The sequence below is a fragment of the Camponotus vicinus genome, unplaced genomic scaffold (genome assembly GCF_025532165.1).
Source record: "Camponotus vicinus isolate PSW18456_S1 unplaced genomic scaffold, iyCamVici1.0 SCAF_2, whole genome shotgun sequence".
In the NCBI taxonomy this organism is placed as follows: domain Eukaryota; kingdom Metazoa; phylum Arthropoda; class Insecta; order Hymenoptera; family Formicidae; genus Camponotus; species Camponotus vicinus.
Window position 1 is genome coordinate 19,377,142 of NW_028141956.1, and position 15,265 is coordinate 19,392,406.

Here is a 15,265-nt window from a genome sequence, read left to right on the forward strand (position 1 = left end):
TCATTGGCTCCCACACGTCGAGTAATCGCAGCGTTTCATTGGCTCGCACACGTCGAGAAATCGCAGCAGCTCATTGGCTCGCACACGACGAGTATTCGCAACGTTTCGTTGACGCGCACGTCGAGCATCGGTAGTGTCGCTCGTGTCGCTTGCATAGAAGAGGTCGCGCGTATCCTAATCTTTACAGTCGCATATCCAGTCAAGTATCCACGGAAGTGCTTGCATTATATAATAATCGCGTTTAAAGCTTACATTACATTTCGTATTTCGCACACGTCGAGATTTAACGTCGCGTTGCAAAGGCCGCGGACACGTTACACGCACGTCGAATTGTTTAAAAATTTGCATCACAATCGTCAAATTCAATCAAAGAGCAAGGACGAGGCGAATTCTTTACATCTCGAAGTGAAGAATTCAAGAAAACATGGCGGATTTAAGGTGACTGAAGCAAAAATGAACAATCACAAAGGGTCAGGTAACTCGAATCAACTATTGATGGAGATACATCAGTGGCAGAGGCAAAGGTAAAACTAGCAAAGATCGAAGGACTATGGAAAACCTTCCAAGAAGTGCAAGCAAGCATTGAAGAGATAAAGCTACAAGAAACACAAGACGAAAATGTGGTTTGCGCAGATCAAGAAGCGGAACGAGAAGTTTTCGAAAGTGTTTATTTCGAGACAGCAGCAAGGATTCAGGCTGTTCTTGACCGAGCACATAAGGAAAAGCAAGCCACTGTACAAGCTCAAATGCAAGCTGCAGCACGAGGTACAGCACAGAACGTCAGAATATTAATGGAAATCAGTGAGGACGGATAGATGTAAAGCTCCCTGCTTTGAAACTCCCAGAATTCAGCGGTAACTATAACGAATGGCTCCTATTCAAGGATGCTTTTACATCAATGATTCATGATAATGCAGCCTTAACGGAAATACAGAAATTTCAGTATTTGAAAAGCTCCTTAACTGGTGAAGCGTTACATGTCATCGGAGGATTAGTAACAACTACAGCAAACTATAATAATGCGTGGGATTTATTAAAACACAATTATGAAAATAAAAAGCTTCTTATTAACACGCACCTTAATCAATTACTTGATTTTCCAGGCATATCAAAGGATAAACCAACAGCAATAAGACAGTTGGTCGTTCATGCAAGAACGCATTTGAAGGCTTTGCAAACCCTTGAGCTCCCGGTTAGCAAATGGGGTGAAATTCTCATACATCTATTGAAAAGTAAGATGGATTTCTATACACAAGAAGTTGGGAAGAAGAGACAACAAAGACAAGGAAAATCGACCTACGCTGGAAGAGTTTTTACAGTTTTTAAATGAGCATTGCCGAACGCTTGAAATTATTGACAAGACAAGGGGTAAACAGGATGCAACGAAAGCGTCTGTGCCAAAATAGCAGGAAAAGAAAGTAACGTTGACGTCTACATCTCAAGAGAGTTGTGTAATTTGCAGTAAGAATCATCAGGTACATCGGTGTCCAGAATTTTTACAACTTTCATGCATGGATAGAATGAAAGAAGCAAAATCAAGAGAAATGTGCATAAACTGCTTAGGCAAAGGTCACTTTGCAGCAGTATGTAAATCTTCAGCTTGCAACAAGTGCATAAAGAAGCACAACACATTATTGCATTTGAATCGAGAAGAAAATCCGGTGTCAGATCAAAGTTCGAAAGAGGATTCATCGTAAAAATCAATTGCAATGCACACGTTTCAAGATGTCATCTCGCCAGATAAAGAAGAATCATCTTTAATGGTCAATCTCGCTCGAAAACCTACATCGTATGTAGTATTGTCAACAGCTAGAGTTGTAATCAAGGATGCTGAAGGAAATCATAGAAATTGTCGTGCTCTTTTGGATCCAGGTTCTCAATCGAATCTAATAACGCAAGAACTCGTTGACAGGCTCAAACTGAAATGCAAAAAACATGATGAGATTATCAGTGGGATAAATGGATCAGCAACGAACGTTGCACGAACAGCAGAAGTGACATTCAAGTCAATGTACACCGATAAAACGACGATCGAATGTTTAGTATTGCCAGTTATAACAGGAAGAATTCCACAAGTTGACGTCTACAAGAATTAACACAAAATCAATTCGCAAGCCGGAAGGATTAAAAATGGCAGATCCAGAATTTCATACACCTGGCGCTGTGGATTTATTATTAGGCTCAGGAATCTTCTGGCAATTAATCAGTAAGGATTCAATATTGCAAGCAAAAGGAATGCCCACACTGCAAAATACATTATTAGGATGGATCGTAGGAGGAGAGCTCATCAAAGCAAAATCAAATTCCTCAAAGGGATTCTGCGATATCATTACGAACACAGAAGAACTTCAAGCACAGTTAGAGTGTTTTTGGAATCAAGAAGAAACGCATGAAAAGCGGCATTTCACAAAAGAAAAAGAAGATTGCGAGCAACAGTTTATTGAAGCAGTCAGACGAGACGATACTGGTAGATTTATTGTAGCACTTCCTAAAAAATCGGAAATCAAGCTTAGAGATTCGAAGAATCAGGCAATACGACGATTGTACTCACTTGAAAGACGTTTCAAGACAGATCAGGATATGAAGAATGCGTACATTCAGTTCATGGAAGATTACGAGAAACAACAACACATGACGCTCATCATACAAGGCTCGGAAAAAATATCTGAGCAGTCGTACATACTTCCGCATCAACCAGTGATCTGACCAGACAGTGCGACTACCAGATTACGTGTCGTGTTCGATGCTTCAGCTAAAACGACTCTCGGAACGGCTTTGAACGACAAATTGATGACCGGACCGAATCTTCAAAATAATTTATTTGATATTATCTTACGTTTCAGATCATATCGCTTTGTAATAACGGCAGACATAGCAGCAATGTTCCGGCAGATACTCGTGCGAAAAGAAGACAGGGATTTCCAACAGATCCTTCGGAGAACAGATCAATCGCAGCCAATTCTTACATATAGATTGAATACAGTGACATATGGTACTGCATCAGCACCTTATCTGGCAATCAGGTGCCTAAGACAATTATCAGCCGAAGAGAAAGAGTTTACAAAAGCAGCACATGTCTTACGAGAAGATTTTTATATGGATGATGTGTTGACTAATGCTAATGTAGGAGACGTTACATTTTAGTTACTTTTCTAGTTATTTTTCATAATTCCCGCCATTATATTAAGACAGTAATGCGCGCATCGGAACGGCGGCGCTGATGTGAAGAGGAGTGCCGAGAAAGGGAGGTAGAGGTCAGGTTAGAACAAAAAACGTGTGTGTAACGACGCGTGCAATAAAATAGAAGGATTTTTATAATCAGAGAAATACTCGAGTCCGTAATTATCCATTACCCCATCTCCTAAAAATCGAATTAGTATTACAACATCTGGCGACCAGTGACAGGACCTAGGAGTATAAAGAGAATTATATGAAAATGGACAAGATACGGAAGACTCGCACGGTCGTACGAACGGCATTTTCAAAAATGCTCTCCACGTTGCAACAAGAGAGTCAAAAGGATAGACCCGACATCGACAAAATACAAGCGCTGTTCGCGGTATTCAAGGATAAAACCTCTGAATTAGAAGAGCTAAATGAGAAAATGTTCCAACAGATGCAAGAGGAAGACACAACAGAGACAGATATGTTGAAGGAAATAGAAGGGGCGGATGAGTATCGTATCAAATATCAACAGACAAAGGTCAGTATTACACGAGTTATTAACCCCCCCTCTAGATCAAATGTCGAGGGACATGCGAGCACAAGTAATAATGACGATAGTAACACAGTGAGAGCCCATGCAAATTCGAGACAAGATAAGAGATACAAGCTACCAAAGATCGAATTACAGAAATTTAGCGGTGACTTAAAGGAATGGTTATTGTTCTGGAATCTCTTTAAAAATATTCATGACGATATCTCCATATCTAAGGAAGACAAATTTCAATATCTTGTACAGGCCATGGTGAAAGATTCGAGAGCATACGAGCTTGTTAATAGTTACCCGCCGACACCTGAAAACTATGATAAAGTTATTAAGAGCTTAAAAAGTCGTTTCGGTAGAGAGGAGCTATTGATTGAAGTATACATACGCGAGCTACTTAAACTAGTTTTAAACAATACTAAGAGAGAATCCAAACCATCGATAGTGAAGCTTTACGACAAACTAGAAACACAACTGAGAGCTCTCGAATCTCTCAACGTCACCACAGAGATGTGTACAGCCATGCTGTATCCCCTAGTAGAGTCGTCGCTGCCAGAAGAATTACTTAGAGTTTGGCAAAGACATCCGTCTTCTACATCTGCGGGAGAAAATATAGCTAAAGATCGTCTAACCAAGCTGATGAGTTTTTTACAGGTAGAGGTGGAAGCAGAAGAGAGAATAGCCATGGCGGTCAGTGGTTTCGGTATGAACACAATAAGAGACAACAAAGAGAGAAGAAAGAATTCAAAAACGGAATCAAGTGAGACACCAACAGCAGCAACTCTTCTTAATACCAGAGAAGCACGTACAACAAGATGCATCTTCTGCAACGAAAACCATGACAGTTCGCTATGCGACAAAGCCAGGAAGAAGTCCATAGAAGAGAGGACAGAATTAGTAAAGAGTAAAAAGGCATGTTTTAACTGTTTAAAGATAGGCCACAGTTATCGATACTGTAAATATAGAGAGAAATGTGCTTGGTGTGGCGGAAAACATGTTATTTTAATGTGCCGTAAGGTTTCCAAAGAAACACCAAGCTGCCCAGACAATACAGACAAGAAAACGGAGGAACAAAGTTTAACCAATTTTTCTTTGAATCCTAGTATATTCCTACAAACATTATGTGTCAAGCTATACAAAGGGTCTAAAGAACAGACGGTACGAGTAATTCTGGACACGGGTTCTCATCGATCTTACATTAAATCTCAGGTAGCAAAGCATTTTGGATTCGAAAAGTTGGGCAAACAATCCATGATTCATTCACTTTTCGGAGGAAACAAAACAGAACCTCAAGAACATCTCTGTTATCGCATCCATTTACGTGGTTTAAACAATACTTTTGCCTGTAATTTTATAGCTTTCTCTCAAGATACAATTTGTCAAGATATACAACAAACGACCGAAGAGACATGGCAAGAAGAATTGCAACAACAGTCAATAGAGCTGACAGATATTGGACGAGAAAAACAACCGATATCCCTGTTGATAGGAGCAGACATTCTTGGTAAGTTATACACTGGGAAAATTGTCAATCTAAATTGTGGTCTTACTGCCATAGAAACCAAGCTCGGCTGGACCTTATTAGGAAAGACATCTGAAGAACAACCTCAAGATACAGCACTAGTGGTCTCTTCGATGTTTTCCCGAGATGCAAACATAGCAGATATGTGGAAACTCGATGTAATCGGGATTGAAGACCTCATCCAAAAATTATCCAAAGAAGAACATCAAAGAGAAATTCTACAAAACTTTCGAGAAACAACCAAACTTGATGACGCCGGAAGATACGAGGTAGTACTTCCTTGGAAGGAAAATCACCCACCCCTTGGTGACAACCGAGACATAGCGGAAAGAAGATTAGAGAATACACGAAAGAAGCTGAAAGAGAATAATTTAATGCAGGAATACGAGATGATTTTTGACGAATGACTGAACGAAGGCATTATAGAAGAAGTACCAGAGAAGGAACTAGATGAACCCGGATTCTACTTACCACATAGACCCATCATCAAAGATAATAGTACTACTCGCATTCGACCAGTTTTTGATGCATCCGTTAAAGGAACAAATAGACCCTCTCTGAACCAGTGTTTGGAAACAGGACCTAATTTCATTGAATTAATTCCGTCATTGCTTTTACGTTTTAGAGAAAACCAAATTGGAATCATAGCGGACATCCGCAAGGCCTTTCTACAAATCAGTGTAGCTCCCAAGGAACGCAACGTCTTGAGATTCTTATGGAAAAGAACACGAGACCCGGAACACACAGTTGTATATCGACATTGTAGAGTAATTTTTGGTGCCACTAGTAGTCCTTTTCTATTAGGAGCCACTATCGATTTACATTTAGAGCATACACGAGAGAATACTTGGGAGGACAAGGAAAGAGAAAGTCTTAACAAGTTGAAAGAATCCTTTTATGTTGATAATTGTGTTACTAGTGTCAACTCTCAAGAAGAAGCTATTATATTCCAAGAAAAAACGACTTCCTACATGGCAAGTGGTGGCTTCGATTTAAGAGGCTGGCGACGGTCGTACGACAAGAATGATAATCGAGAAATTCAAGTACTAGGATTAACGTGGAATACCCAAGAAGATACATTAAAGATATCGCCGTCTACACTATTACGAGCACACCCTCCCAAGGTAACTAAAAGAGAGATTTTATCGTATACTCAGAAAATATTCGACCCCATTGGAATAGCATGCCCGGTAATGGTGAAACCGAAAATACTACTAAAGAAACTATGGAGCGACAATATAGATTGGGATACCGAAGTAGAGGACGACATCAAGAAGACTTTCTTACAGTGGCAACAAGAATTAAAATTACTATGTCAAGTGAGAATTTCACGGTGGGCATTAGGAGACAGTCAAAAATATTGTCTCACTACATCTTTTTACAGATGCTAGTCAAGAAGCTTATGGAGCAGTGATATTTGCTAGAATCCAGTCGAAGAACAGAATAGACGTTCACTTCATTGAGGCCAAATCCAGAATAGCTCCCAAAGAAAGAGCGACAATCCCGAGACTAGAACTGCTAGGAGCCTCAATAGGTGCGCGACTTATCAACAGAGTAATGACCGCTTTAAACAACCATCACATCGAACCATACTACTGGACGGACTCATCAACAGTACTAGCATGGATCCAAAGAGAAACACGATGGGCCACGTTTGTCTGGAATAGGGTACAAGAAATAAGACAATTGACTAATCCCACTCGTTGGCAACATGTTTCAGGAGATATGAATCCCGCCGACCTTCCATCAAGAGGATGCAATGCCAAACACTTACTGGAAACACAGTGGTGGGAAGGTCCACAATGGCTCAAGTTCCCTGAAGAGATGTGGCCGAAATCCCGACCCGTGATAAATAAAGACTTGGTAGCACAAGAAACAAAGAAGATAGACAAAAGGAGAAGACTTAACGAAAATACTACTACTATAACCATGAGTAACTTAAGTGAAGATCAAGAAAAACAGAAGTTAACAGATCGTCTACTCTTTTTATCAAATTATGTACAGATTATACGTACACTAGCTTGGATAAGAAGATTTATAAACAACAGTCGACTTAAGAGCGAACTTCGATCCAAAACACCATTGACAGCGAAAGAAATACAACTGGCGGAAATAACGCTGTTACGACTAGTACAAGAAGAAAGCTTTTCTAAAGAACACAGATCCAAATGGAAAGCTATAGATATATACAAAGATGAATCAGGTCTTCTGAGAACAAAGAGCTTAATTTCCAATAGAAAAGACACATTAGATTTCCGTCACCCTATAGTACTAGATGCTCATCATCCTATCGTCATCAGATTAATTGAATATGTACATAAGAAACTAAAACACACACACATAGATATCGTGATGAATCAACTACGAGAACAATATTGGATCTTCAAGAGCAGACGAGCAGTCAGTTCAATAACACGAAAATGCACCACTTGCAGAAGATACAAAGCGAAGAATATCGAATGTGCACCACCAGCATTACCAGAAAATCGAGTGAAAGAAGCAGCAGTCTTTGAAATTACCGGCATAGACTTCGCAGGCCCCCTATTCCTCAAAGACAAAACTAAAGCGTGGATCTGTTTATTCACCTGCGCAGTATACCGAGCGATTCATCTAGAATTGGTGAGTTCATTATCTACAGAATTATTTTTAGAAGCCTTCCATCGATTTATAGCACGAAGAGGACGTCCATCAATGGTTTACACGGATAACGGAACCAACTTTGTGGGAACTAGTAGAAGTCTTCGGGAAATTGATTGGACAAAGATTGAAGAATATAGTTCAACCGAGAAGATTCAATGGATCTTTAACCCACCTTCAGCGGCCTGGTGGGGAGGATGGTGGGAACGGCTAATCCGATCCATAAAGGAGCTCTTACGTAAGATACTAAAACGAGCTTGCTTAAACTATGAAGAGCTCACAACTATACTTTGCGACTGCGAAGCCATCATCAATTCACGACCAATCACATATTTAGCAGAAGACCCTCAACAATTGATACCGTTATCTCCAGCGTTATTTCTACAGGACATAAAAAGCAACGGAGTTCCAGACATGGACCACATAGCATCTACTGAAAAACTTAATAGAAGAATAAAATACCGTCAAGAACTTCGTGAGCAGTTACGACACAGATTCAGAGTCGAATATCTAGGACAACTATCTCGGAAAAACAGATCAAAAACAAACAGCGAAACAAATATCAAGATAGGAGATATTGTTTTCATCGGCAACGATCAAACAAAACGTCTGGACTGGCCGCTAGGTAAAGTAATCCAACTATTCCCGGGACGAGACGACAAAGTACGCGTCGTAAAATTGAAAACAACAACAGGAGAATTGGTACGTCCAGTACAAAGACTCTACCCATTAGAACTCTCGACGAATGAAGATAAATCGATATCAGAAGAATACTTAAAACAGTACAAGCGATCTTCAGACACAGGTAAATCAATACCTGAATCAAATAAAAAGGAGAACAAACCTCAAAACAAGAAAGACACCGATGTAGACCTGACACCGGAAAGGGGAGAAGACAAAGAGACTGGACGACGTTCACGGAGCGGACGAAAAATTATTACACCTAAAAGACTATTATAATTTGAGTTGTCGCCACCTCAAAAGAGGGGGAAGAGATGTAGGAGACGTTACATTTTAGTTACTTTTCTAGTTATTTTTCATAATTCCCGCCATTATATTAAGACAGTAATGCGCGCATCGGAACGGCGGCGCTGATGTGAAGAGGAGTGCCGAGAAAGGGAGGTAGAGGTCAGGTTAGAACAAAAAACGTGTGTGTAACGACGCGTGCAATAAAATAGAAGGATTTTTATAATCAGAGAAATACTCGAGTCCGTAATTATCCATTACCCCATCTCCTAAAAATCGAATTAGTATTACAACAGCTAACACGATAGAAGAAGCAAGGACTTTACAACAGCAGCTGTCTCAGCTACTGCAAAAAGGGCAGTTTCAATTGAGAAAATGATCGACGAATATTATAGCATTTGGCATATGCTTGCGACTCCAACAGTCTTCTGAAAATAGACAAGGAAGGTGCTATGAAGACATTAGGTCTTCTCTGGGACGCAAAATTAGACGATCTCCAGTACAACGTAACAATAGAAGAAACTTCAAAAAATACAAAGTTCCGTGCTGTCTACGATAGCCCAGATATACGACCCACTTGGTTTACTGGAACCTGTGGTCATCGTGGCAAAAAGCATCATGCAATCAATGTGGCAAACAAAAACAGGTTGGGATGAAATCCTATCTCAAGAGATGCAAACTACATGGGACGAATTTTATGGATCACTTCCGCAGATTAACAACATGAAGATTGCAAGGAATATTAATCCCGGAAATGATAGCGAAGAATTCGATCCTGTCGGCTATGGAGATGCATCAGAAAAGGCATACGGAACATGCCTCTATGCCGTTTATCGAAACACAAAGGGAATAATGGAATTGCATCTGATTTTCTCCAAGAGTAGGGTCGCACCCTTGAAAACAATCTCATTGTCTAGGTTGGAGCTTAATGCAACTCTTCTATTGGCAAAACTGAGTAATACCGCAAAAGAAGCTTACGGTCGCAAGATCTGACATGTATACCTGTGGAGCGACTTGACTGTCGTTCTCAGTTGGATAACTGAATCACCAAGTATTAGAAAAACATACGTAGCCAACAGAATTTCTAAGATTCAGCACTTATCGCAAGGCGTGACTTGGAGGCATGTTTCTTCAAAAGATAATCCTGCAGATTTACTTTCAAGAGAAATTACAGTAGAAGCATGAAAAGACAACGAGTTATGGTGGCATGGACCTAAGTGGCTCACGACAGATCAATGGCTTCAACAGAGGGAAATTGAAACTGATACATCGGAAATGAAGGCAGCGTCGCTGATCACAATAAAGAAACAAAGATTCGACATCTTAAAAAGATTTTCTGAGTATGAGAAGCTTCAACGAGTCATTGCATATTGGTTACGCTTCAAGGACAACTCATTTGGCACTAAGAAAAGTGGACCTTTAACACCGGATGACCTTCAGCATGCTGAGACCAATATTCTAAAGATGGTGCAAGGAGAGGCATTTCCACATGAGCTACAAATCCTCGAGAAAGGACATTTGTTACAAGAGAATAACAAACTAGCTCCGCTCAGTCCATTCCTAGATAAAACGGGAGTTACAAAAGTAGGCGGAAGATTGTTCCGTGCTGACATTTCGGAAACTCAAAAGCATCCAACGATTCTACCAGCTAAGTATCACATAACGACGCTACTCGTGAAAAAAGAGCATCTACGACTACGTCACTGTGGATCTGAACAGCTACTCTACGTTGTGCGACAAAAGTATTGGCCATTGAGTGGACGACGAAAAGCAAGAAAAGTAACAAGAGGCTGTCTGCAATGAGCCAGACCACGGCCGATTGAAGTCTTCATAGGAGATCTCTCTAGTGATAGGGTTCGTCACAAGCTAAAGCCCTTTACACCACTACAGGTATTGATTACAGGATCATTACAAGTACGAGAAAGCCGCAGAAAAATTCAGACGCGGAAGAATTCATATCTCAAAGGCTTGGATCGCGGTTTTCATTTGCTTTGCAACTAAAGCAATATACTTAGAGTTGGTGACAGAGCTGACTACAGAATCATTTCTAGCTGCTTTGCGAAGATTTGTTGCAAGAAAAGGTATCAATTCAAGGATTGTATCTGATAATGGTACTAATTTCATCGGAGCAGCAAGAGAGCTGACAGAAGTTTATCAGTTCCTTCAGAGAGACCAACAAACAATAGCTAATCATTTAGCACGTCAAAATATCGAATGGAGTTTCATTCCTCCTCGAGTCCCACATTTTGGAGGTTTGTGGGAAGCAGCTGTTAAGGCAACCAAACGATATCTGTATACAGTCACGAAAGATTTAGTCTGGACATTTGAAGAATATTATACACTAGTGGAGATTGAATCGATTTTGAATTCCAAACCATTTACACCTTTGTCCAGCGATCCAAATGATCTTTCAGCCTTAACACCTGCTCACTTTCTCCTAGGGGATACCCTATTGTTACCTGCAGAGCACAGCTTTCAAGATATTGCTGACAATAAGTTATCCCGTTGGCAGCATGTGCAGAAGTTACGCCAGCACTTCTGGAAACGTTGGCGAGAGGAATATCTACATGAACTGCAAAGGCGCCATAAATGGCGTACAAAGGGCAAAGATCTCGAAATTGGCACCTTAGTCCTTGTTAGGGAGGATAACATGCCCCCGCTTCAATGGACTCTGGGTCGAATCCATGAAATGCATCCAGGTCAGAACAACGTAGTACGCAAAAAAAAAATCGTACAAACTTCAGTTTTTTCAATTCACACATAAAAGTCCATATTTTCCGATGATTATCATAAAATTTGCAAAAAAAATTTATTCCACCCCGTGGAATGCGTTAAATTATGCAATTTTTTGGAGATGAAACACGTCCTTACATTTAAAAAGATAATGAGAGGGGGGGAGGATAAATTCTAAATCTGACAAATGATTTTTAAAAAAGAGGCTTTAAGCTTGAGAATGAAAAAAAAATTTTTCAAATACCACCATTTCTGACGGAGTTATATTCATTTGAAGTTATGCGAAAATTTGACATGAAATTACCTATGCAATAATTTTGTTGACGAGTGTATAAAAACCGATTTTTTCAAGAAAACAGCCATATGGGCATGTATGAAAAAATGTGTCTTTTATTTTGATCTAGACTACAATATATTCAAAGTTCATCAAAATTGGAGGGGGACAGTTCCGACTTAAATAACTATAAGTTAACCTAGTAAACTTAGTAAACACAAAGTAACAATAACATAACATAATACATCCAGTAACAGTAACATAATACATCAATTTCTCACTCAATAATGTAATTACATTTTCTTTCTCCTACTTTAACAGCTCCTTCTCTTCTCTATTATGTACAAAGCATTACATTGTTGAATGGGAAATTATAACATTAATGTAATATTACTGTTATTTTATGTTTATTGGGTAAATAGTTAATAAATTAGTGAGTAAATGGAGCGAAAAAAGAAGGAAGTGCTATAACAGAATTATAAAAAATAACATTGTAACTCTAAGAGAATCAGAAATAAATATTATTAACAGCATGCATAATAAATTAATTATTTGCAGGATTATGAGAAAACGAAACTATTTTAATATTGAATTAAGAAGAAAGTAAGGCTTTATATAAAATCATAAATTTTAAATATCGTGAGCTATAAGAGCCAAACGTGGATGGTCGTGCGTTAGTTTAACAGAAAATTAATTATTCTGTAAAACTGACCATTATGCACAGGGCACGAGTTTTTCCTGATTAAAGTAAATTTTTAATCTCAAATTAGAGATTTCTAATACTCCTCTTACTCCCCTCGAAAAGTTTTAGGCAAGAAAAATATAAGGTCGAAGTTTGAGTCAGGAAACGAATAATTAATTTTTTGTTAAACTGTGACGCACGACCATCCGTGTCTGGCTCTTATAGCCCGCGATATTTAAAATTTATATTTTAATATCATTGTGTACAAAATTTTTTGAAAGTGAATTGATATCACTTGCATTACTGTACAGTATATTGTGCCTAAAAGTGCGAGTTTTAGGTAAACTAATTGATGTTTTTCAAATATCTTTCCATTTGTAGATAATGATATTTATTGACCTCTTAAAAATTACAATTCTTGCTTATAATCTATCTTACAGCTATGCTACTTATTTCTATTCTTATATCTATTTAATTTTTTTTAATTATACCCATGCACATACACTATTCTCTTTTTTCTGCTACTGAAAGTACAGTAAAGCCTCCAGATTTTGTCTCAAAGGACTGAAGGTGCAGAAAATTCTTGGAAAGGAAAACAAACTGAATTTCTTTACTATAGCGCGAAATTATTCAATAGTGATACACTTGCGAGAAATAATGGCACACAATTGTATAAACAAAACTATCAGTACTGATTTTCGCTTGATCGTGTGATTGTAAGTGTTGCGACGCACTATTACGTGATCTGTCTGTATGATGTGGAAATAGTATGATATTAGTTTGATGAAAGTACGTACACAGAGGAAATCAAAATAATAAAGATTCAACTAATGGAGGCTCTATTATAATTACCTATTGAACTTAACCTATTAGACTTCTACTTTCGATTTATTTCTCTCCTACTCCCCTCTCTCTCTCTCTATCTCTCTCTATCTATCTATCTCTTTCCTCTCTCTTTTTATTATTTTCTTTCTTATTTTCTTTCTATTTTCTTCCTTTCTTATTCTATTCTTTATCTATTCTCTGTTATTTTTAATCTTCTTTTCTTTCAACTACTTTTATTCCTTTCCTTCTTTCTTCTCTTCTAATATATTTTCCTACCATATTCTGTCAATATTTCTATTAAAATTTTTGTGTTCCATTCTACATATGCTCTCATATTTTCCTTCGTTTTCTCCAAATACTTTATTTACTTATTTCTTTTTCTCTTTTTTCTTTATCATCTTTCCTTCATTTCATTCCCTAATCTTTAAATTGCAAACCTCTTTTATCTTATCCGGTATTCCTTTTCCCTTTACATTCATCTTTACATCTCATACTTTCTAATTTTTCTCTATTTCTCTTTTTTGCATTTTCCTTTCCATATTTTATATTATCCAGAGAATATTTATACTTTGTAATAAAATGATGTAATAAAATGATTTAATATAATGATTTATCATAAAATGATATAAGATATGAAAATAAAGTTGTAAAAGAAAAAAATGGAGAATGTTTTCATACTTTAAATTTTTTTTCTTTTTCCACACACACATACACACACACATGCGCGCGCGCATGCACACGCACGCACACACACACGCCCGCACGCACACGCGCTGTACTCTACATATTTCTTTTTTTTTTAATTTCATTTATTTTCACCTTCCATCTCATTAGGTTTCCTATATAATCTCTTTTTCAATTTTTTTTTCAAATTCTCTAACTCTTGTTAATTTCTCATCTTTTCTGTCTTTTAATCTTTTTTTTAATTCTAATTACAGCAAATTTCCTTTTTGGTACTTTATTTCGCAACTTATTTCTATATATTTCACAACTTATTTCTATATATTTCGCAACTTATTTTTATATATTTCCTCCTTTAATACATGTATATATTTTTCATCTCCAAAGTCTTACTTTTTCTTTACTTTTTCTATTCCTTTTCTTTTTCTACATTCTCACATTTCCGCTTCGTATTTTAATACCATGCCAATTAAAATGCCAAACAATCATAATGTTTTCTTTGTATCTTTTTGAAACATTCTTTTTTTATGCTTTATATTTATCTCATAGCTGTCATCTCCTTTCTCAAGTCTGTTTCTTATATGTTGTGCTTTTTGTTTGATTAAAACATGTATTCAAAATATTTCATTCATTTCATTTTTTCTATCTTCTTTCCCTCCTAACTTCAGTTTATTTTGTTCTTCTTCTCATTTCTCTTTTTAAATATCATACCATCTTTTATCTTCTCCACATTGATCTTCATTCAGATGTCACACATTTTTTTCTATATGAATCTCTCTAATCTTTTTATTATTATCCTCATTCTTCTCTTCTGTTATCAAAATCATATTACTTGCTTTCTATATATTATAGCTTTGATATTTCTGCGTTAATGAATTCGATTATCCGCACTATATGAAGTTACCTAAATAAAAAAAATAATATAAACATTTAAAATAATTAAAATCCAATTCTGGTATATTCATTTTATTTAACAGAACATATATTAATATTTTATCCTGAAAGGTTCACATATATTATATCATTGGGTATTTAAATATTTTATATATAATAGTCTGTAATATACACTAGTATGATGTAATACGGATAATCGAATTACAAGATTTTTGTCTCCAAAATAGCATCAGGAATTTGTTATTAGCAGATGATGCAATAAATTTAGGATACTATTTACATACACCCGCGTGCGCGCATATATGAAATTTAGCATCACAATAATCAAAAATACAAATTGACTCT

The 15,265-nt window shown here is 37.4% G+C and overlaps 4 protein-coding genes across 4 annotated transcripts in view; 3 read left to right on the top strand and 1 right to left on the bottom strand.

Moving 5' to 3' along the window:
* Window positions 1-2,130: 2,130 nt before the first annotated feature.
* On the top strand, window positions 2,131-2,706 carry LOC145967127 (uncharacterized). The gene has a single exon (XM_083091788.1). It carries the CDS (start codon window positions 2,131-2,133, stop codon window positions 2,704-2,706), a length of 576 nt encoding a protein of 191 aa, XP_082947914.1.
* A 730-nt stretch (window positions 2,707-3,436) lies between these two features.
* LOC145967128 (uncharacterized) lies at window positions 3,437-9,824 on the top strand. Its single transcript, XM_083091789.1, has 5 exons — window positions 3,437-5,534; window positions 5,646-6,542; window positions 6,613-8,732; window positions 9,227-9,463; window positions 9,546-9,824. Exons 1-5 carry the CDS (start codon window positions 3,437-3,439, stop codon window positions 9,822-9,824), a joined length of 5,631 nt encoding a protein of 1,876 aa, XP_082947915.1.
* Window positions 9,825-10,106: 282 nt separating this feature from the next.
* LOC145967129 (uncharacterized) lies at window positions 10,107-11,461 on the top strand. The gene is made up of 3 exons (XM_083091790.1): window positions 10,107-10,610; window positions 10,735-11,106; window positions 11,273-11,461. Exons 1-3 carry the CDS (start codon window positions 10,107-10,109, stop codon window positions 11,459-11,461), a joined length of 1,065 nt encoding a protein of 354 aa, XP_082947916.1.
* Window positions 11,462-12,888: 1,427 nt separating this feature from the next.
* The window catches only part of Atg4a (Autophagy-related 4a), a 254,744-nt gene continuing 252,367 nt past the window's right edge, over window positions 12,889-15,265 (bottom strand). Inside the window, exon 11 of the mRNA XM_083090133.1 lies at window positions 12,889-14,930. The gene's annotated coding sequence lies outside the window, so the exon portion shown is untranslated. The remainder of the gene's footprint in view (window positions 14,931-15,265) is intronic.